Source organism: Drosophila grimshawi, unplaced genomic scaffold (assembly GCF_018153295.1).
Source record: "Drosophila grimshawi isolate 15287-2541.00 unplaced genomic scaffold, ASM1815329v1 contig_44, whole genome shotgun sequence".
NCBI classification, from domain to species: Eukaryota; Metazoa; Arthropoda; class Insecta; order Diptera; family Drosophilidae; genus Drosophila; species Drosophila grimshawi.
This window is the reverse complement of record NW_025063240.1, coordinates 15,220,514-15,243,574: the sequence shown is the minus strand read 5'-3', so window position 1 is coordinate 15,243,574 and position 23,061 is coordinate 15,220,514. Positions and strand designations below refer to the sequence as shown.

The 23,061-nt window shown below is 42.3% G+C and overlaps 2 protein-coding genes across 4 annotated transcripts in view; one reads left to right on the top strand and one right to left on the bottom strand.

Moving 5' to 3' along the window:
- The window catches only part of LOC6557423 (calcium uniporter protein, mitochondrial), a 42,193-nt gene that overhangs the window by 6,409 nt on the left and 12,723 nt on the right, over positions 1–23,061 (bottom strand). Inside the window, exon 1 of one of the 3 annotated variants that reach the window (XM_043215623.1) lies at positions 4,359–4,375. The exons of the other annotated variants lie outside the window; for them this stretch is intronic. Coding sequence (XP_043071558.1) covers positions 4,359–4,365 — 7 coding nt within the window. The 5' untranslated portion in view covers positions 4,366–4,375. Of the gene's footprint in view, positions 1–4,358; positions 4,376–23,061 lie in introns of those variants that run through there. 3 annotated transcript variants of the gene reach the window in all.
- LOC6557574 (protein javelin) lies at positions 9,065–22,662 on the top strand. Its single transcript, XM_043215587.1, has 7 exons — positions 9,065–9,097; positions 9,373–9,578; positions 14,349–14,872; positions 14,948–15,281; positions 17,140–20,947; positions 21,073–21,349; positions 21,412–22,662. Exons 1-7 carry the CDS (start codon positions 9,065–9,067, stop codon positions 22,359–22,361), a joined length of 6,132 nt encoding a protein of 2,043 aa, XP_043071522.1. The 3' UTR covers positions 22,362–22,662.

Sequence of the window (23,061 nt, the reverse complement as noted above, 5' to 3'; positions counted from 1 at the left end):
TCAGTAAAATGAGAGCAGTTCGTTAGCCCATTTAAAAGAGCTCTTAAAATGCTTTGAATTTAATCACGGCAACAAATCTGCAAGCGCTACGCACCAAAGCAGCTGAAAGACAACTTTAGAACAGAAAATCACAACTGGCAAAAACAGCAGTAAAATATATTTCCAATATGCCCTTAAGTTAATCAAATATTTATGAAATTGCAGAGGTTTTTCATGCTTTATTCTTTAATATAGCTACGCAAAATATAAACAACCTTTTATAAGAGCTCTTGAATAAATTTATGCAAGTTTTTTCTTTTTGTTTATTTATTTATTACATGCGTGGAAATAAATTTCTGGGCAGATTTTGAAGACCGAGGGCATTAAATAAATCGCATTTTATGATGCTATCAAGTTGAAATCAGTTTGTGGCAACATAAATCACGGCCAAACTCTGACAGCAAATTTTAATTTTCGCAAACTAATTTTAAATACAGATCGAAAAATGCATTTAATTAATGAAAAATTCTGAGTTGGCCACATACACACAGAGAGAGAGAGAGCATTTAAACCGCATGTCTTTCAAAGATGTGGGAAAATGCAGCAAGAGAAACGACCACTTTTCCTCTTTGTGTGTGTGTTTGAGGGTTGCTGCTGCTTCTGTTTGGGTGTGTTTGCAGCAAAGCCGCAGCAACCGCAGCGCTGGCCATTGTATTATCCATTCTGCTTAGGCTTTTAATATTTTAGTTGCGTTGGCTTTTCGTGTTGAGGGCTTTACTTCTGTGTACTTCTTTTCTTCATCTACTCGCAAGCATCGCGTGTGTTTGCGCAAACAGTCAGAGCAACTACGCCATTGGCACAATAAACTTAAATTAAAGCGAGCTAAAAAATGTAAACAAAGCTAAACAAAAATTGAATGCGCGCAAAAGTAGGCAATGTTTTTGCTTTTCTTTCCGTCTGGCTTAGAGAATGCAACCACAGCGGACAGAGTTTGGAGTGTAGGTCAACTGTGCGTTGCATGTTTACTTTGTACACATTTTGGAGTCACGGTTTGAATTTCCAGGGAATCGCTTTAATTATATACTCTTACAGCTGTTAAATTGTAAATTCAACCCATACACATAGGGAAGCTGAAAGTTTGGTTAGAGACTTGGCCATTATTACATTATAGACATGCTAGCAGGCAATTTTGCGCATAGATCTGTTGGCTCAAAGTCTTCTTCAACAGCAGGAAATTAATTTGCTGCTTGAAGCACTTGAAATATAATACCCAAGCATACATGCATATATGTATATATGTGTGTGTGTATTATGTACACATATTCAACTTCATGTGCAGTACTTAAAATACTGTTGAGCTGCTGTTAATCCCACAAACTGAATTTTCTTTATTTTCTCGGAATTCTGCTTCAGAATTTTACAGTATGCTTGCATCACTTGCAGTGCCTTATAATATCCATAATCGATCTGAGTGAGGTGCATGCTTCACTTGGCCTTGAAGTGTGCACACAGCGGAAATTGCACAATGTGTAATCCCATTTGGATGCGCTTCCTTTTTAACTGGCCCAGTGAAAAACAAACAAGGCAACAAAGTGTAAGCTCGTGAGAAACCTGTTAAGCACTTCACCTGGCCACGACATTTTCAACAGCAGCAGCTGTGTTGCGGTGCTTGTGATTGCCTCAAGTGTTGCCCTGAAGTGCTCCTCTTGGGCGCCCATTATACGATCTACAGACCCAAACCCTCAGCGTGTATGCAGCTCATGTGTGTGTGTGTGTGTTTGCTGAGAGGGCTGCCACCCGTTAAATTAATTGCGCCAACTTTGTCAAAGAAAATTTTCAAGCATATTATATCTACCACTTGCAGACGCTGCTCAACCTCATCAACATCATCATTTGAAATTGTTGTTGGCTGCGCCGGAAGAGGGCGTCGTTTTTAATATATTGGTTTGACGCTGAGTCCGGCAAATTTTGCGCGTCAAAATAGGCTCCGGACAGAGTCACAGCCTCTGCTATGGCGGCACGATGGGCAACGGATATTTTCGAACGTCACAAACTTCCACAACCTCGCGCCAACGGGACAAGCGGTAAGTCCAAACTTTGTATAACTCCGGCACTGGGTCAACATTTAAGTATATGTATTGAATCTTCGAGTGACCCTTTTTTAGCCCTCCGACAGATGTAGGCTATAAAAGTCAATGACGTATGCAGCAAGTCGAATAAAAGTCACCTTCAGATAATAAGCTTCAACTGGCCATCAATATTTATGGCAGGGTCTAAAGTTTGCCCAACCAATTTAAGAGATTGACCAACGCAAAACGGGTAACAAGGCGAGAAGCCATCTGAAAACTGATTTCATACCCTAAGGTCAAACAGTAGCACCCTTAATTAAGTGTGAATTTCATTTCTAATCCAAGTGAAACCAATATAAATTTATAAACCAAGATAATAGAAAATAAGCTAGATAGATTTAAGTTGACAACATTTTGTTCGTAACTTTGCATCGAACAAGTTTCATAAGCCACTAAATTAGACTTGAGTCTTTAAATTTGTTAAAGGCATCAGGGCACTTTTAACGCCTTAGGTCAAAAATACCTAATTAAAAATAATTTGATAAAGTTCATCGGTCAAAACTTCTTTGGCTTCCGTTTTACATTCACTTTAAAGGCTCTCCATGTGTGTTGAGCGTGTAAATTGAGCCGAAGAAAAAAATTTGAATGCCGGAAGAACAAAACTTTGAAGAGGTCCAGTTTTCGGACACTGAGTAGGGCCAAAGGGGAAACTTTACCACTTTCTTTGCGTTCATTTGAGAGCCATGTGCTGTGAAATTAAATTGCCTGGACCACAAACATGCGACGAACTCCAAATTGAAACAGAAGGCAAGCCAATTAAATCCGTTGAGTATTTTTTTGCCGTAGCTACACTTAGCGGCTGTCAATTTCATTTAAACACCGAAGATGCCTTAGATGTGGAGGGCTTGGAACATTTTTCCAATTAATAAAGTGCTAGCAAATTGGGGCGCCATGGGAGGCGGCTCTGCAATATGGAACACAATCGCAAGAATGACAATTAAAATGGCTTACAGCGCGCTCACCCATACAAGAGAGATATTGTCTGACACAGATGATTGAGGCGTGCCCGTAACATGAACCACTATCGGAGCAGAAGCCATTTACTAACTGCCCCGCCACTGGCAAAGCTCAAATACCAATCGGGCTTAAATAACTTAAAGGATTGCTTCAAACATCTATCACAGTATAATATTATAATAATAAAGTTATGGATTACTTATCTGATGGACTGCAGCTCTGCATTCTACAGAAATTCTGTTCGTTGTGAAATTGGAATCCAAATGTTAAATGCTAATCAAGAATTTGCTTTAGTTTGTGTACTATTTTCATTCGAAACAGTTTCATATGGCAATTTTCTGTTGTCTGAGTTCCACATTCATAATGATTACACAGCACTTTAATGAATGTGCTTTTGCTTGCATTCTAATTCAAAATGGAAGACATGTTCGACTAAGTTGCAACAAAAATGAATATTAATTTTTATTAAGATTGGGGACATTTATTGGGGTAACTTTATTGTAATATTGCCCTAGTTATTTCTAATAAGCTGCATTCTGCATTCGCACTTTATTAACCACACAGCACAGCTCACACTCCTGAAATTTGTAATGGAAGCGCCGCAAAGTAATGCAATTTTTGCAATATCCGTCAAAAGCGTGGAAAACAAGTCAACTGGTTTCTGTCATGCAGGCATTTGACCACAAATTTAGTTCTGTTTGACTCCCGAAAATTGAATTGTTCGTTATTTTATCCGCTTCACGGCAACCGGCAACCAGAAACGCTTCATTTGCATAGATATACGGTGTTGGCAATGAAGTAAGCAGTTTGTCTTTTTACTGACAGACTGTTAACGATATGGGCCAAATTGGGAATGTGAAGTATGTGGAGCATATTTATGGTGAACATAGAGATGTTAGATACGATATATTGGTGACTAGTACTTCTGGGGCACTGGGTATGACATAAACAAATCGATTTATGCATATAAAATACATATACATCTACATCTACATCAACATTCACATCTACATCAACAACTACAGCCACAGATGAGCACAGGCTCAGCTCTGTGGGTGGGTTGGGGTTGGATTGTGTTGGGTTAGGTTGGTTAGGAGACAGAGGCAGTGACAGTGGCATTTCTCAGATATTTTGTCACGTTCCGAAAATGTATATCGAAATTGGCAAAAAAATATCTTGAAATATCTGAAATGTCTGCTTAAAAGAGGTGTGTGTTTGTGTGTGCGTGTGCGTGTGTGTGTGTGTGAAAGATCCCTCTCTCCAGAGTGTGAAATATTTAGAATGTGTACATACTTATCATGTTATGTGTGTTTCGCAGCTTTGTTTTATGTGTCAACTTACCTGCAAAGAAATGTGAAGGCAGAAGGAGAAAATTGTGTATTAGATATGTATGTATTTAAGAGGCAATTGTCGAAATGGCAATTGGCATAAATGAATGTAACAAATGTGTGCACAAATTTTGTAAATGCTCAAAAGCTCAACAATCGATATTCATTAAAAAAAAAGTTTGCAATGGACCAGAATTAATTTTGAAATATCAATAATGCAACAGCCGGCTCCGAAACTTTGTGAATCTGGTAATAAGGCTTAGAAATAATAAATGTTGACAAACGGAATACTAGCACGAATGAGCACAAAGTGTATTCAAAGGAGTAAAAAGGGGCCAACGGAAACTTTCCCAATTAGTTGCGGATAGAAAACTTTTACGAGCACACATAAACAAAATGTTATGCAAATTGCCGCAAAAACAGAAAATAATTGCATTTGCCAGTCGTTTATGGTGAGAAGCAGACCGAGAGAGACAGAAACAGAGGGAGAAATGAACCAAGCCAAGAGAGACAAGCTCAAATGAAGCAGCGTAGGACGGTTGGACAAGTTGTTCCTACAAATTGCCTGCCAGGCAGCGATAAAAAGCGAAAGAAAAACACACTCCGTAAAAGAACATCTCTTGCAACAATTTCCGTTTAGTGACGAAATGCCTGAAAGCATGCTTCACAAATTGTCTACAACAGACAAAAGGCGTAACTAGTTATCGTCACCCCACAAAATATATTCACACCCCCCTCCCCATCCACAATGTCAATGCCAACGAAGCGCATTACATTGCTCGAGTCTCCTTGTCAACACTTGTTTCCTTTCGGTTGACAGTTTCCCTTGTCTCAATTTCGCTGTCTGCCATTTCCTTTCAATGCTTGATTATCGTTGCGACTTTCAAATTGAAAATCAATTTCGTTCATTCATAATTTAATGTGAGTCAGCACGATGGTAACACACACACACACACACACACACACACACACACACACTCACACAGATACGTGCACAGTTTTTCATACGTAAATATTTTACTTTTTTCGTGTCTGTCTTTCTCCACTTGCATTCACATCCTTCATTGGGTTGTCTGCCTTATTTATATTCATAAGTTGCCGGCGGGCCAACAGATACAGAGACAGAGACTGCATTTATATGAAAAATAAAAAAAACATAAGTAAATACTCAACCATATTTGCCAGTAGCGAAACTTGGCCGACATATGTTGCAAATGTTTTTAGACAAACTAGCTTTTTAATAAAAGAGCGACTTTGTCTGCTATTCTATATGAAAACTGAGTGAAACTACAATTTATATACAAAATTTCAGAATATCTTGATTTTAACTTGATTTGCAAATTTACTAATTGATTCCCCAACTCTTGACACACTTTACAGCTTAACAACATTTTCCCCTTAAGACTTTTCAGATGAAATATTGCGTTGATAAAAGTTTAGTACTTAGTACTTTATATGAACCGCAACCAATTGTCCAAAAGAGTTTGTGTTAAAGAAATGGTATCCTGTTTGTAGTTAACACCCAAGACCTCAAAGAGAAATGAAAAAAAAACCATGGTAAATAACTTTGCCATCATTTTGAATCACTCCATGGCAAACAAGAAAAACAAAGACCAGCAAAAAGTCTCCCTTCACATGCATATGGACAGTGCAAAAAAGGTGGTTTGAAAAGTCTGACAAAGGTTGGGCGTGATGTTGATGTTTGGTATTTTTCCTGCTTTATTTTTTATTTAGTTACTCGTTAGTCGTGAAGAAGAGTACAGAAGAGAATTTAGTATATTTGTTGTTGCTTTGTTTCACATTCCTCTTTTCGTAATGTGCTCAGTTTGCCGCTTTATTGGAATATTCCACTTCGTTGTTCGTTGTTGCAACTTGCTACTCGCAACTTGAAAGGAAAAAACACGTCAGAGCAGGGTGGTGTGTTTTGTGTCTGAAGTGAAAAATGCAATAGTTGCCCAAGACACTGCCACGTAGATCTGATGCACCATTACCTATACATAACAGGCCAACTAAGGAATAAAAGCGAATGGAGTCAAGGCAAGGAATAAGCCTTGAGGAGGCATGCGGCATAATTTGCTTAGCATTCAATATTTAAAGATAGTCAGCAACGGGAAGGGGCGAGGGGAGGGAAGAGGATATGCAAGACTGACTGCTGCATTGTAAGATGAAAATTGGCGCAACATTTGTAAGATTTGAGCAGTGCAAAATTCTTTCCGGCTGGTTGCATTTACAATGTGCACTCTCAGACATTTGTTCAGAGTTTTTTTGTTTAATAAAAAAAATACTTGCAGACTTACGTGCGCCGGGCAAGAAAAACACTTACAGTTCTAAGTAGTTTTCACATTATATGCACACCAATCACCCGAGCAGACTGAAACATTGTCGAGCGCCTGAAAGTACACAGCACCAGGTGCAGACCTGGGCGACAGACTGTCTCATCTGGACAGTGTTGAGATCCTAACACATTTCCACACGTGCAAGCATTAAAAGTCACTGGGGGAAAGTCTCATTTGATAGCCACAGATAAAACTAAAAAACGCAGCTCAGTTTAACAGTTTTCATGTTGAAATATTCGTTTTTGATGCCCCAAGCGTACTGGGTGCATAATTCATATTAAATTTGGGCATTATATGCCACTGCCAGCAGCAGACTTCCTTTTCTATTTTAAAGCGTATCTTTAATCAGCATTTCACTCACACTCAACCGTTTTGTCTGTCAGTTTAACAAATTAAAATGTTTGCTCTCTTAGTTTAGTATCCAATTATTTTAATCTTAAACTGTTTTCCTGTTGAGATTATAGGTGGTAGTAAAGTTCTTTAGCTTAAAGCGCTTTTGAGTATCTCTGTGCTGTTGTCCTTTTCTGTTCCTGCTGCAGTCTGCCTGGCAAATCCTGCACGCTATAAATCTGTATTGCCGTCCTCTTTATCTGATAGCTCCAAATGTGTCCACGCTGTGACAACCAACCCACTCCGCGTCGCACATGCAAATAAATACTTAACTGTATACAAATTTTTGAAGAAAAAAAAACTGGTCACAGTTGACTTGTTTTTTATTTTTGTCGTAAAAATATATTTATAAATATTCTTGTGTTGCCGTTTGGGAGCATTAAAAACTGAAAATGGCCCGAAGAGCAAAAAGCAACCACTTCATTCGATATGCTCTGCTGAGCTGCTGAGAGAATGAGAGCATTGAGAAAACAAAAGGCACACACAAAAAGCTCACAAAATTGGGACCAAACCCCCCCACTTCAAAGACCCCACCAGCACCAGTCCAGTCTGCCATCCCTGGAGACCGACCTTCGCAGCGGGTGTCCAAAATGCTTTTCATGCCATATTCATGCGTCGTCACACGTCAAAACATTTTCAACTCATTTCGCATAGTACCCAAACTGAATTTCCAGTCAACTCGCTGACCAAACATATGGATGGGATGGAGCACTGACTTTTGAGACCCATATATGTATAGGTGGTCTCGCGGCTGCCTTTGGTAGTTCAGTTTTGCGTCATTTTAATGTGTTCACGCTTCAGTGCATCCGAAAACTCTTTTCATCTGGCGACACACACACTCCACACACACACACACCACAGCGCGCATAGAGCTGCCACAGCACTGAGTGCGACTACAAGTGTTGCATGCTAGTTTTTCATAAGGTTTTATGAGCTGTTCCCGCACTTCCGGCAGCGCTGCACTTGTGTGAGTAACGCATTTCCGTTGCTATTGTTGCTGTGCGCCAGGTCGGGCACAAAAGACTCGCACACTCACACACTGACACTCGCGGCACAATATTTAACTAGGTGACGTTGTGTCTGATGACGAAATATTCAACAAACCAACGTCAAGAGTTCAATTAACGTGTTTGTTGTTGTGCTCCGAACAGTTCAGACGAGTTCATCGCTTGGCACCCAACAGAGCGACCCATTGGCATAGGCAACCTAACCCGACTTTTTACTTAACCATAATTTCATTTCATTTTCAAGCATTTTTCGCATTACTACATTGCAGTGGCTCGAAACTAAATAGGGCTAATTTATATTAAACTGTCAGTTTATTTTATTTTCGCTTATATGTTTGTGCTTATTAAAAGTAAATTCACGCAGTACATTTCTGTCCAGGACCCATCTAAATGCTAGTTTAAAGTAAACCCAAACCAAATAACAATTCAAGTCGTACACAAACCGCTGATATTTGCCAAATATTTTACATTTACTACGTTATCTGCAGCACTTTGCACAGTAAAGCTCAACAACCATACATTCTAATTGGTATTCCAAAACTAGCACATCGAAGAGCACTTACGAAATATGAAATTCGAGCTGCAAAACTAATCCCAACAACAGATTCATCTAAAGTTAAATTTTAGCTGGCAGTGGACCGACCACAGTATTTTTGGGGCAAACCTTTCACTGGACGTTGTGTTTGGTTGCATGTGGGTTCAAATTGGGTTTTGAGTGCCAGTAAATCGGAACTTTTTGGCAACAAATGTGAAACGCTGCTGCTGCTGGCAATTCTGAAAGCGTTAAGAGCATTTTAATGGGCAATAACAGTTGCGCCAGTGTAATTGGTCTCTAAATAACTTTTACTTTTCAATTGTGCTCCACGAGCGAAACTCAATTAATGCAATAAATTCAATGAAGATAAAAAAAAATGTGAGAAAATCACAGCAACAGCAAAATGTCGCGCCTAAGTTCAAAAATTGCATTAAGAGTGCGAAACGGCAAAATTGTACAAAATAATCGTAAATCTTGAGAAATTTCTGAAAACCGAACCAAACAAAATTACTTCATTGTTTGTTGCTGTTGTTGTTTACGTTGTTGCTGTGGCAACTGTGGCATGTAATTTTGTTAACCTTAAGCAGCAGCAGCAGCACCCAAGGGGCAAGCACGAGAGACAGAGAGAGAGGGAGAGAGATGAGTGCTTGGCAGTGAAAAAAGCAGAGCTGCAAAGTTTGAAGCGACAACGCTGACGCTGACGCCGCGCAGTCGCAGTCGCCGCATCGGAGTTGGCCGCGGAGCTTGCGCTCAGCAGACGCCGTCGCTTGGCGTCAGTCTATCGCGGGACGCAAAAGCGCGCACAACACAAACAACGAACGCGCCGCGAAGCGAGACGGCGACATACAAATAAGTGTACAAGAGAGAAAGAGAGAGAGAGAGAGAGCAAGAGCGGGACAGGGAGAGAAATTCAAAGTGTGCGTTGCTTGATTTTTTCTGTTATTACTGCCACTTGACGTGTTTGTGTGTTTGTTGTTTCTGTTGTTTCTGTTGCTTTTTGGCCAATTTCATGCACAATAAAAGCATTTTTAGTCTTAACCACAAAAATCAACAAACTGTGCAAGAGGCGGCGCCACCAATAGAAAGCTGCAGGCAGCCAGCCTGCCCCACCGCTCCCTCGCATCCAATCCATTCCCCTTAAACAATCAACAGATCTGTATGGATGTGGGCTTGTGCAAATAAAAAAAAGAAGAAGCTCAATTGTTTATTTATTTGCACTTGGCCACGAAGCCGGCCTCAATGTGGGCCAACCACAATACAAGTTAACATACGCACACACGCACACACACATACACAATTAGTCAATATTTGCGTTTATGGCAAACAGCCCCGCAGCATCATTAACAATATTCCCAGCGTCATCATCTTCGCCTCTGCAGTAATCAATGAGTGGATTAATGCGGTCATTAGCCTGCGCATAAGGCCAACTTTAAGGATTAACGCTTAGATAAAGGTAATTGTGAACAAGCATTAGCCTCATTCTGGCGCTCATTAATTACGGCTAGCATAATGTGAAAATGATTGAGGCAAGTGGATGGATGAAGCTGGTGGATGGGGAAGCTCATTTGCGTGCCACCTGCATCCTGCATGAGAGAAACAGCGTATTTTTCGCAGCAATATATAAAAAGATTTGGCATTTGGTAACTTATAGTTGCTGCAATCGGTACTGTTTATTATTTCTTAGTTGACATTTATGGCTAGTTGGAATGGTTTGCTATTTGTGGTCGACTGTGCAGCAGCTTTCACTGTTCTCCTGACAGTTGCACAATAATTATTCTTTTTGTGTTTTTGGCAGTTGCAACGATTTCTATATAATATATATATGACAGCAATTGCAACTGAGTTGCCATGGGATTTGTGTCATGGCTAAACTGCAATCGCGATTTATGTGGCTGTGGGGTGAAGGCAAGTAAAGTGATTTAGCATTTATTAGTGAGCGACGTGCGCCAACTATTACTAACTGTACTATACCAGCGTCCTCTTTCCCTCCCTCTCTAATTCTATCTCGATCTTTATATATTCCCAATTTGGTGGCTTTATGGCGCCATGGGAAGCATGCGCCTGTTTGGCTTTGCCTCGCCGATGGAGTTCATCGTGGAAATTGCCAAATTTTCGAAAATGCCATTCCAAATGTCGCTTGTGGCTGTTGTTGCTGTTGCTGTTGCTCGGTTGCCTGCGGTGTTGTCATCAGATTTTTGGCAGCTACGCTTTAGCCAATTCATTTCTGACAGACTTGCCCCTGGCGCTGCTGCCACCTCGCAGCGACTACCGTTCTCTCTCCGATGGTGGCGCTTAGAGTGCTGCGGCTTTTCTGCACTTCAATGTGTATGCTCTGATTGTTGATTGTTCAAGTTGCGCGTTCAGTTTTTTTTTCTTCAATATTAATTCTAGTTGTGTAATTCGAAAAAAAATGCAATGTGAAAAGCGCCATTGCAAATATTTTATCTTAGTTTTAACAGTTCTATTTTTTCTGGCTGCATATTATATATAGTTATATATATACATATATATATATATATTTTTTTTTTTTGAGTTTATGCTTCGTTTATTGTTGCTTTTCATGTAAATTGTTTGCTGTTGCTTATTGTTTTTTGGAATTTTTTTTTATTCGCCCAATAGTTTTCTGTGCTAATTAATTTAAGGCTGCCATGCGAGTTGCCCATTTACATTTTGGCACGAAACTTTTCCGCCAACATGTTATGTTTTTTTTTCTAGTGTGTGGCATATAATTAAATTAGCCTCTCTTTAATGATGAGCGTTACTTCATTTTTTGTGCGTGTCTTTCGTGTGCCATTTGTATTAAGGCAGAATGATGAGTGGCATTCAATTGTTTTACATTTTCATTGACTTTATTTTACTTATCGATTGTCATATTTACTTTTTTCTTATTTATTGATTATTTTTACTGCTCACAGCTGCATAAATTATTCCATTTCAATTAGCTGCTGACGGCGTTTGCATTTTTAATTAAATTTCCATTCGAATTAAGTTCAATTCACATTTTTTGTCACTTATAGATAAAATTTACATACGCTCCGGTAAAAACAGTTCAGATCATTTTTATTTACGTGCTAAAAGTGATAAATTGAAATGCTGCACACGTATTAAAATAAGTTAAATTGCGTGTAAAATGCCAATAACGGCAAACACGTGACTTGAGACCGAATTTAATTGACGATTTAACAGCTGCTAAGTATCTCAAATGCTGACAGCGGCAATCATAAAACGCCAAAAATGTAATTATCTCAACTAGGTATACAAAGATACTTTATATCTATCTATATGAACACTCTTACATTATATACATCTATAAACATTCGTAGTATTTGTTGTATTCGAGAGCAATTAAAACACAAAGCTGCAAGCAAACAGCGCAGAAAATAAATACATCTAAAAAAATACAGCTGCAAAGTCATTAGATAAATAAAATGATAATGTGCTTGATGAGTCTGCTCGACAAGCAGCTACCCTGTCCGGTTTAGAGAACCATAAGAAACATTTAATAAAGAAACAAGAATAGATATACTTAATTGTGTCATATATGTCATCTTTTGATTGTCACCTACTCTTCCCCGCATTATACCCAATCCTAACCCATAGTTACGAGGTATCAAACCGCAACCACAAAATAAATATATGTATATAAGCAAAAAAAAATCATGAACAGCGTCTTATGTAGATATTAGGCACATAATAATAGCTAGACAAACAGAAGTGAAATGTGCGAAATGTGAAAGATGCTTCTTAGAGGCAAAAAGCTGGAAAATGGCAAATGAAAGAGGTGAAGGGTGGCAGAGATGACTGCGTGGGCTGGCACCGCTAATGACAAGTCACCTAATTAAATTTTCATTGAATTGCGCAACAAAAACGCGTCTCAAAAACGTTACAAATTGCAAAGGCAAGTATTATGTTTATACATTAGCCTTTGCCACAACCCCGACTACTATGCCCCTAGCGTAATTGTATGTAAAACCAACGATAATTGAGGTTGGTTGTGTGGTAAGTTATTCTAATAGTCAACATTAAAGAGAACAGAGAAACAATTCTGGGTGATATTGTGATAATTGTTTAAGAACGAAAGAAAGGAAAGTTTTGTTGCACACTTTTGGGCATAATGTACATAAGTTCTTCTAGGTCAGTTCGCCCAGATATATATGTATATAATTTATATGGTATATAGTGAATTTCTATATAAGTTATCTCAGAGTCGAGCCTCATGCAATTTGCTGACATATTTGTGTGTGGCTGTTACAGAAACTTTTAGCCAGGCGTCGGCATCTTGCTTTCGCACCAGCACTCGTAAAATGTAGAGTGTCGAGCATAAAACAAGGGCAACAGCTGCAGCAGCAGCAGCAGCACCAGCAGACAGTCAACGGCAGGCGTCGCCAGGATGTCGCGCCAGAATCCTGACGTTGGCATTTCACATAGTTAAGCATTTGGATGGCAACATTTGCAATTGTAATGGAACCGGCCTAAGTTGGCAGCATCCCCATACATAAGCAGTCTGTCACCCTAGTTTATCTGCTAGTAGAGGCATTAAGGTCAGGGCAACTAAACTTTTGCGGGTTGAGACAATTAACATACTTACACCATCAAAATGTTGCATAAACGCAAGCGTTGTCGATTCAAAAGAATTTACTTATAGTATTCAGGTAAAACTAAAGCAAATACTGGAAATTAAACGGGTTGATTGCCAGTTCAAGTTGTTGTTATTGCAAATAGCTTGCTCTCTATGCAAATGGTTTGTCGAAGTGCAAAGTCTGTTTGCGAAAAGCTCATTGAGATGTATTTAAAAAGTTTACAACGTGAAAGAAAATATTTCCACACTGGAAATAACTTTGTGTTGATCAAGGTGAATGATAGATGCTTGTGGCATAAACAAGAAAAGTATTAAATGTTAAGCAATTATTAGTTTAGCCTTCTGTTCAATTTCAAAGCAGAGGCATTTCATTTTGTAGTTCATGGTTAAGCGAACTTCCAGCAATCAATCATGCAATTCGCAGCTGAATCCAACATTTACAGCTAGCAAATGCCATTGGTTTTCCCAGAACTACAAAAACAATTCAGTTTTTGCAATGATTGCCCCGCAGGTTGCTGCAGATCCCACGCTTCATTTAACAACGACTGCAGAAGGGGTGACTATGTGCGTCAAAGTGCCGCAACCTTTTTAAGTCAGCGCAAAGCTGCAAGCAAAAGCTGGCTAAAATACCGGGGTAAACCGAGCAAAAGGCAAAGAGGCAATAAGAAATTGCTTGGCTTAAATGCTTCGATGAGCAAAGTGTTTCTGCTGCTGCTGTTTCTGTCCATTCGTAAGGCACTTTGACTCTTCTGTGTGTATTCGTGTGTGGACTTAAGTACTCAACTGAATGGCTACAATTTACGATTATCGGCCCAGACATTTTAGGCTTAATTCATTTAGCGGTCAGGTGGCCATAACGGATAATAGGGGAACGCTTAAGTGTATTTGCTAATATGAAAACGTGTTGATAAAAACAAAGTTGGCTATTTGGTAGCTAAAAAAATGAAGTAATTTTAAAGCAAATTCTACACAAGGAATGTCACAAATGGCATTTAGTTGAAGGGTTAATTAGATAATTAATAATCACTGGAGCAGGACACTTTCAGTCTCTGATTAAATTAAATGAAATGGTATTGCTTGAGAGCTTAAGTTCCTCTTTAATCCACAGTGGCAAGGACAGCTATAGCTATCAGCACAATTACGTGGACCGCGTGCGTCTTGAAGATACGAATGGTAATCATTATAAGCAGCAGCAGCACCAGCAACCGGCGCACCACTATCCGAAAACCACACACGATCCGCACTGTCCACAGCTGCGAGCCGCTGGCTGGCGGCACACGCACAAATCCGTATCGCATCTCGATTTGGCCACCAGCTGCCATGGTGCAGCTGGCGCTGGCATAGATCGGCAACGCAGGCAACTGCAAGTGCAACTGCATCATCATCACCACCAGACGCACCACCACCCGCAGCATCATCCACAGCCGCCGCTGACACCACACGCACAGCCCCATTGGACGCAGTGTCGCGTTGGGATTGCAACGGCACCAGCTGGCGGACAGGGTCAGCTGAGAAACGCTCGCTCCTTGGACTACACGCAGCTGGAGCGTGAGGAGAACGCTTTGGACATAGCCGAGTTCTATTGGCGTTTCGATGCGGAAGCGCCGCTTGAGCAGCTCGACAACTACGCGGGTGAGTTAGCTGCCTTGGCAGCCTTGAGTCGGATGCACTGAAGCATAAACATTGCAATTATTGAATTGCTTTCAGTTAATGATAACTTTGAGCCAGCAGCAGCAGCTGCAGCAGCAAAAGCAACATCATCAACTGCCACAGCGCCAGTAGCAGCAACAGCTACAGCAGCTGGCACAACTTCGACAGCAGCAGCAGCAGTAGCGGCAGCAGTGGGCGGCACAGTTACTGCCACGTTCCTTGACTTTGGCAGCGACTCATGCAGCTTGCGAAGATCGCGCAGTTTGGCCGTGATACGTGAGGAGACATTTAGCGATCTGCAAATTGGCTCGGCAAACAGCAGTCGGCGACGATCGCAGCTAATTCCGCGTGCGCGACTAGTTAATCACGGTTTTTTCCGCGAATCGCCCCGGTAAGTGAGACACATTGCCAAAAACAAAAACTCACTACACTTGACAGCAAAAGTGAGGGAAAAGCTTAGTGTCTACGTATATAGCTCAATGAAACTCTCACAATTAGATTCAATTGATTTGTTTCGTTTAACTAAAACGAATATTTGAGGAAAATATTCAAAGAAATACAAGCTGAAGCTTACTTAAATACTGATGATACACAAACTAGTATTTCCCATAATCAAATTCAATACTATTATTTTCCCAGTTAACTGGCACGTGTGAACTGAAGCCCCGTGACACAGTAATTATTATTATGTCAAAATCTATAATAGTGCCTCAGCCTCAGAGCCATCTCATAATTACATCGCATAATGACGACGACTTAATTATTGTGTTGCCTAGTGTATAGCTAGAAAGCACAACACGCATACGCCACGTAAACGCCAAGTCAAGACAACATTTGAGTCAGGCATCTTTTCAGTTGTAACGCGACGCTCGCGGCCAGCTCAACAGGTTGGCGCAATTTAATTTGTTGGCTTGGCAATTGTGTTGTGGTCGATTTTAATGGCGGCTTTTGTCTGCCTATTGTTGGGCATTGTTATTGTCTAGGGGATATTCGTTGGTGTTGTGGTTATTGATGTTGTTATGGCCCTGCGTGCAAACATTACCAATGATTTATGCGCACTGAGTTTCTGTGGCTTATGTGTCTGTTTTGCAGAACCGCAAAACTATTGCATAACAAATTGTGTTCAATGTGCTAAACAAAAATCGAAAAGTCAAAAAATCAAACAAAAGTTAACTTCAGTTTGCCTGCTCAAAGCTGGCGCACTAGCTCCAGGGAATCTGGTCACGTTCAACAGTTAACAACATGTTCTTTGATTTATGGCGCAGCCAGATGCTTTTAGCCAGAACATCCATTATGGCTGAAGCTCGTCCTGCCGATGACAGCTCTGCTCAGCTGAGCTGAGCTCCTGATTCTACTCCAACTTTCTGTCCGACAGTCACATCGCTGCTTAGTGCTCGTCTTACATTTAACTTGCCGCAAATTGTCGCGCCAAGTGATTGCGTAAACAACCGACAAAGTGCAATGTGAGGCGTACATAGAGACGGGGCACGAGGAGAGCGCTTGTGTCATTGTTAAGATCGAAGGTTAAGCACTTGAAGCGATAAGCCAGGCAACAGCGTTTTGCACGTTTCGAATCCGTTAAATGTGTCGGAATGGAAGATTAGATAGACGCCTGACTTGCATCACAGTTGTCGAGTTAAGCTCAACTCCGATAAAAAGTTAAAGCTATTAAACTAATTTGTTAGTGGTCGAGCTTGAATAGTAAACACTTTTTGCTGTTGCTGCTCTGAAATTATAGCTACAAATTATACGAATCGTCTGGAAGTTAGAGTCGTAATCGATCAGAACCGTAATTAATTCCAGATTAAGTGTTAAGGCTAGACAAAATAGTATCAATTGAAACGGATTGCAATTAAGAATCAAATCTGTTTTTACAAACATACAATAGCTAAGCTCAGCTCAGCCGAGCTCAGTGGGTTGACAATATCCTGCCGTAAATGGCAGCAACTTAAGCTGCCATTTGAATACTAAATCCCTTGCCTCCCTTTCAGTTTTGTTTAATTGCTTTACTGACAGACAAATCACATGCTTTGTGCATATTGATTGCATGCACAGTTGTTGCCAATGTCAATGCAATTGTTTAGCTGGCAAGTCTATCGTTATGCCCAAACAAGGCCAAACCAACAAATACACAAACAAACACACAAACGATGAGCTTGGCTATAATTTACTTTTGATAACTGCCGACACAAATGCATAACAATAGCATAATTATAAACTCAATCTCCCATTTACTCCCACTAAAACAGACTAAACAGCAAACAGCAGCAACAAGTGCACAGTGAGCAGCCAACTGAGCCGACGGAGGACACACAGAGCACTAGTAGCGGTGTAAAAACTTGCGATTCGCATGAGCAGCAGCAGCAACAGTTGCAGAAGCAACAACAACAGCAGCAGCAATTGCAAAAACAACAACACAGACATCATCATTGCCCACAGCGACTTCAACGTGACTCACATGACTTTGACGTCTACTACGATAATCTAAAACGCTTGGACGCCTTGGCATTGGGCCTCAGCGAGCAATTGCATCCGTGGCACAACGACAAAAGTGACTTGGAGAGTTTAAACTCGGACTACTTTAAGAACTCGCTGCATCAGAATCACACGGAGCAACAGCATTCCTCACTAGAGTTTGATGCACTCGAACAGGCGGTCACCCTGCTGAGCGAAAGGCCACGAATCTATCAGTCGCGACGACAGCAACAGCAAAACCATCAGCATAGATCACATCATTACTGTCAACAGCAGCAGCAGCGACACATTGATCTGGGCGGTGAATCCTGTCCGGAGCACAGCCAGAGCAGCGTCTTCCCGGAGACGACGACCAGCAACTCGGACGATCAGACGGACACACCATCACTGTCGGAACAGGAATACGATCTAACACATATTGAGCAGATCTTCCAGCAGAGCGACGCTGGTGAAGTTGAGGAGAGTTACGAGTTGATCAGCTTAACAACAACAACACGGACACGTTTCGAGAGCAGCGAGGACGACGAAGAGGTGGGCGTTGAGCAAGCTGTGGATGTTTTAGCTGGCGCCGAGGATAGTCTGACCACGCTCACTGAGACAACAGCCAGCGATAGTGATGCCACTTTGAAGCGGACACACAGCGAGCAGCTAGATAAGTTTATTGCCTACGATTCCGTTTATTTATCCTCCGAGGATAGCTCCGAATGCACCTTGGTTGGTGAGAGCAGCGAGTCCTTTGAGCAGCACACATTCAACAGCTGCACGGATAGCGGAGAGCTGGAAGCACGAAGTCTACTGCAAATTTCCATTGAGGACACGGTTTACGAACCACAGCCCAAGCAGCACAAAAAGGAGGAAGAGGAGCGGCAGAAGGAGAAAGAGCAGCTGCTGACCTCCGCGAAAGTAGACACACAGGTCTTTACACAGGTTCTGAAAATCGAGCCTGCCACGTCCAGTAGCCACATAAATGTGGGCGTAACGTCCAGTGTAGCCAGCAAGCCGCGAATTCTGACTGTGGTTGAGAAACGGAAACTGAGGCAGGAGGAACTGAAGCAACCTGCGCCGCCGGAACTAAAGCGACAGGCAACCGACATCTTTGTGGATTCATCGTCACACAAATCAAATCTCACAGAGAACCAATATCACAGTTTGCCAGATGTGAACATTAGCGTTAGCCTCAAGGCGAGCGAGACCATTGACAAGGAGCTGAGGACTTCCTATAATTTGCAGCGACAGCAGCAGCGCAAGGAATCCAAGCGACAAAAAGGCGAAGTAACCCGAGCGGAGACCTACGACTCAATAAGACGCTTTGGACGTGCCCATCAGAAGGCCAGGCAGAAGGAAAACGAGGAGCGTGAGAAGCAGCGCGAAAAGGAAGAGGCCACTCAAGTGGTGGAAAAGGAAACTAAACAGCAGCCGGAGCAAAATCAAGTGGCGAAAAAGAAAACGGAAAAATCTGAGTCGATTGAATCGGAAGTAGTTGTTATCCAAGTGGAAGTACAGGAAGGGAAAGAGGAGGAGAACGAGGAAGAGGAGGAAGAGCAACCTCTACCACCACCGCCGCCTCCCATCACAGAGGACGAGTTTAACGATAGCCAAAACGATAACGATAACGGTAACGCCAACGATAACCAATCAGTGTCCCTATCACATCCGGAACAGCCAAGGGAAGCGCCTGTCATCGAGATAGCAAACTTTAGCAAACTAATCGAGCGACGCGCACAGGAGTTAAGGCAACGCACAAAAGAGCAAACAGAGGAGCTGGAAAAGCAGCAGCAGCATCAGCAACAGACTCAATCATTTCGTATTATTGTCACTGACGCGCACAACAACATCATCCAAACGGAAGCAATTCACGAGGAGCAAACGAAGCCAGTTACACCAACGTCAACAACAACTTCCGTCAGCAGCAGCAGCTCAGCAGCATCAAAAGTGCTTACAAATTTCGGACACACTCATTCGCAGCGTTCGTTGAGACGCTCGAATAGCTCAGCGTGTGGCAAACCGCCGGAACGTCGCGTGCTCAGTGCGGGAGCATCAATTTACAAAGCTCGACCCATTAAGGTGCTAGCAACAGCAGGCAGCGATTCGCTTGGACGCCAAAAGATGTCACGTCCACAGATTTTGCATGTTGTGGATAGCAGCACCAGCAGCAGCAGCGGTAGTAGCAACAACAGCAACAGCAACTTGCGGCGCCGCAGCAGTGCGCGCAGCATTGCTAGCAATGTGAGCGGTGAAGTTGCCACCGAATATCTACAAAAAGTGGACGCTGTAAAGTGCTACTGGAATAAGCTGGCCGGCAATGAGCCAGCTGAAAAGCCAGACGAGGAGCCGGACAAGGTGTCGCGTCTGCACTTCCAGCTGGGCAATAAAGTGACGCCAAGCAATGGCGAGAAACCTGCTAGCAACAGTTTGGACTACTGTAGCATAATGCCGCCCTCCATTGAAATTGTCGAGCTGGGCGATGGGTCCCAGAAGGCAACAATTGTGAGTGCTGCACAGCAGGAGCTGCCTGCGAATGGGGGAGACGATGATGATGATGAGGATGGTGCACAGTTTGATCATATACGCTACAAGGTATTAAAGTCACAGCAGCTCATTCGCAACAGTATTCTGACGACACGCAACAAGAAGGAGGCACAATTCGATGGACTCATACAATACCTGCAGGACTACAGTTTTCAGGAGCTGCTGAGCAATAACAATGTGGTCATTGTAGAGCCGGTTAGAACCAAAATTGAGCGACCCCTCACAGTCGGTGTAAATACGGCCCCAACAAAACCTCCCAGGCTGGCAAGCACAGTACAGAAGACGACAGCAGCGCCGAAGAAGGTACGACAGCGCCAAGTGGGTGGAACTGGAGCAAAGCGACACTTCTTCTATCAGCCAGTGAGAGTCAACCGGGAGCTGTATGAGGATGAGCTGCCGGATCCGGATACGGTGCGTAATGTTCGTCGCTTCTTTGAGCAGCACATTCTTCCCACGCCTGGCCAGGGCATTCTCGTGCAATCGCAGCAGAAGTTTGGCGGCTCCGCTTGCCAGCTGAGTCCGAAGAGTCGACGAGCACGTGGCTACCGCTATCTGACTATTGACACGAGTTATGGCGAAGCAGCTGCTGCTGCTGTTGAAGAGCAGCCTAAGGGCATGGAGCTGCTCGAGGAGCACAAGATCAAGCACTGGGACAATGCGAGTTTATCGAGCGGTATCTCAAGCGGTGATTTATCATCGCCCTGCGGCGAGTGTCACAACCAGCCGGAAAGCATAATAAAGAAATCACCAGTTCTGGCCTGCAAGGGTGTTCATGTGCTCGATGTGGTGCGACGACACAATAGCAATGCGGCAAATGCCAAGGCCAGAGCCAAGCTTGCCAGCCGACGCACCTGGTGCGTGGGTGGAGCAATAGCAGCTGCTGATTCACGCTACCGACAAATTTATGAGCACAATTTGGGGCAGCCACATAACAGTGGAGATGATGCCCATGATCATAATCATGCTGATGATGATGATGACGATAGGGATGTGGATGATGATGATGACGACGATGTGGAGGCGGACATGTGCGAGTCGTATTATGTGAGCAATGTAAGTTGAAGCAAATGTCCAACTGCTTTATGGACCATTACGCTTTGATGGCATCCCATTAAGCTGCCCGCAACTACAACCCAACTCTCTTTCTCTCTCTCTCTCTTTTGATGTATATTTGACAGGATGTACTGGCCAAAATACGCGAATGTGGTTCCACGGTCACCTACTATGGTGGCAGAGTACTGGAGCGACAGACGCCCGAGAGAATGGCGGCAGCAACAATGCAGACGAATCAGCAGCTGATTAATGGCAATGCAGGCAACGCCCTCTCCACACGCTCACGTGTGCGTCAAATTGAATCCTGCAACGTCTGCCCGCCCACAATACAGGGCTGTGAGCATGAACAAACCGAGCAACAGAAGCAGCAGCAGATGCAGGAGCAACAGGACTCGTATCAGGGTAAGCATTAATTCCTAGTGACAAACATGCAAATCATGACTCGTATTTTGTGGTTTTTACAGGTATTAAATTTAAGCTGGTCAAGTCGAACAGCTGCAGCAGTCGACTGGAGCTGGCAGGGGCCAACGATGGTGATGGAGATGGCGACTCCATGCTGCATGGGGACAGTGAAATGGTCCGCAAAATGGTTCATCATTTTGAGTGCAATCAGCCAATGGCAACGACCAACGATATCAATCTGACCATCAACAGTCAAAGTACCGCTGCCAAAATTGACCAAGCAACAGCTCGACGACAAGTGACAGTAAATAATCACATCAATGTGCTCCGGGAACCGGGTGAAAGCCAAGATGTGCATGATAATCCGAATGATGTGGCAACAACGAAAACTTATCAAAGCCAAGCCATGAACATACGCCTTGATTTAAGTACGGGGCGTGGCAGCAGCGCTGATAAGCCCAGCAATAACGGAAAAGTGTGTCGCAATAAGAATGTGGATCTAGCTTATACGCTGGTCAAACAGTTGCCACATTCCGAAGCCAAGTCCATTGTCAATCCAGGCACGCCCAATGCCAATCAGTGGTCACAACTGAAAGCTCCGGATGAGCAGCAAATTGAGACCAAAAAGCTGATGCGACAGCCAGAAATTAATGGTCGTGAGCAAATCATAGTGCCCATTGAGATACATCAAACAAATCAGCAGCAGCAGCAGCAGCAACAACATCCTGCAGCTAGCCAGGAACGTCGTCTGAGCAATGCCAGCAGCAGTGCGTCCATTGTAGACAAGACCGTGGTGCGACACTATGTGGCCAATGACAAGAGTATCTACGAGCGACGCAAATACGATGATATCGAGTTCGAGGAATTCGAGATATACGATCCGGCCAAAGAGTTGGAGCGCCAGCAGCAGGAACAGGAGCAATCAAACGAGCACACGGAGCAGTCCAGTGACTCTATAGATAAACGGCATACAGATGGGGAGCTCTATGACAGCCTGGATGATAGAATGTAGAACAATGCTCAATGGAATCCAATCAACGACTTTTTGTGGTTCGGGTTATCGACACGCATAAGCTAAAAATATATAAATATCTATAATCTATACAACTAGACATTTTGTAAGTCCCCCATAGCTTTACAGGTAAAGCCAAAAAAACACACACACACACACACACGCAAAGAAAAGAATTGAACTATCCAAAAATTATGTTATACACTGCAACAATATGTTAATCAATTTGAGCTCAAATTCTATGGACCACTCTACTTGTAGTTTACCATTTAATGGCCAAATAAATATACCATTTATTTAATGAGCTTTGTCAGCTGCCAGCTGCAAAATTTATTTATAATTTATTCACGCTGTAAAAGTTGGAAACTGTCAAGCAGCGAGTGGGTGGGTTTAATAATTATAGCTGGCATTGCGGTTATCTGTTGGAAGCTGCGTAGACTGGTGCTGGTTATAAATTACAAATGAGCTAAGCTAAATGACAACTTTTGGCAATTTCTATTTAAAATACCATAACCAATTATCACTTTTCATTAGAAACATTTTCGAATTGAAAGATGCGAGCACAATTTTGACTGGAGTGGAGTTTAAGAGCTGACTAAGACTGAATGAAAGAAAAGAAATGAAAGCAATTCAACTAAGTTAAACTGATATTTAATTAGGCTTCATAATTTAATTCATCTATAGTTATTCAATCTGAATA

Coding starts and splice junctions, on each gene's coding strand:
- LOC6557574 (XM_043215587.1), top strand. CDS start 9,065: ATGTCGCGCCTAAGTTCAAAAATTGCATTAAGA. Junction 9,098..9,372: donor GTTCAAAAATTGCATTAAGA/GTGCGAAACGGC, acceptor GACGCCGCGCAG/TCGCAGTCGCCGCATCGGAG. Junction 20,948..21,072: donor AGTCGTATTATGTGAGCAAT/GTAAGTTGAAGC, acceptor TATATTTGACAG/GATGTACTGGCCAAAATACG.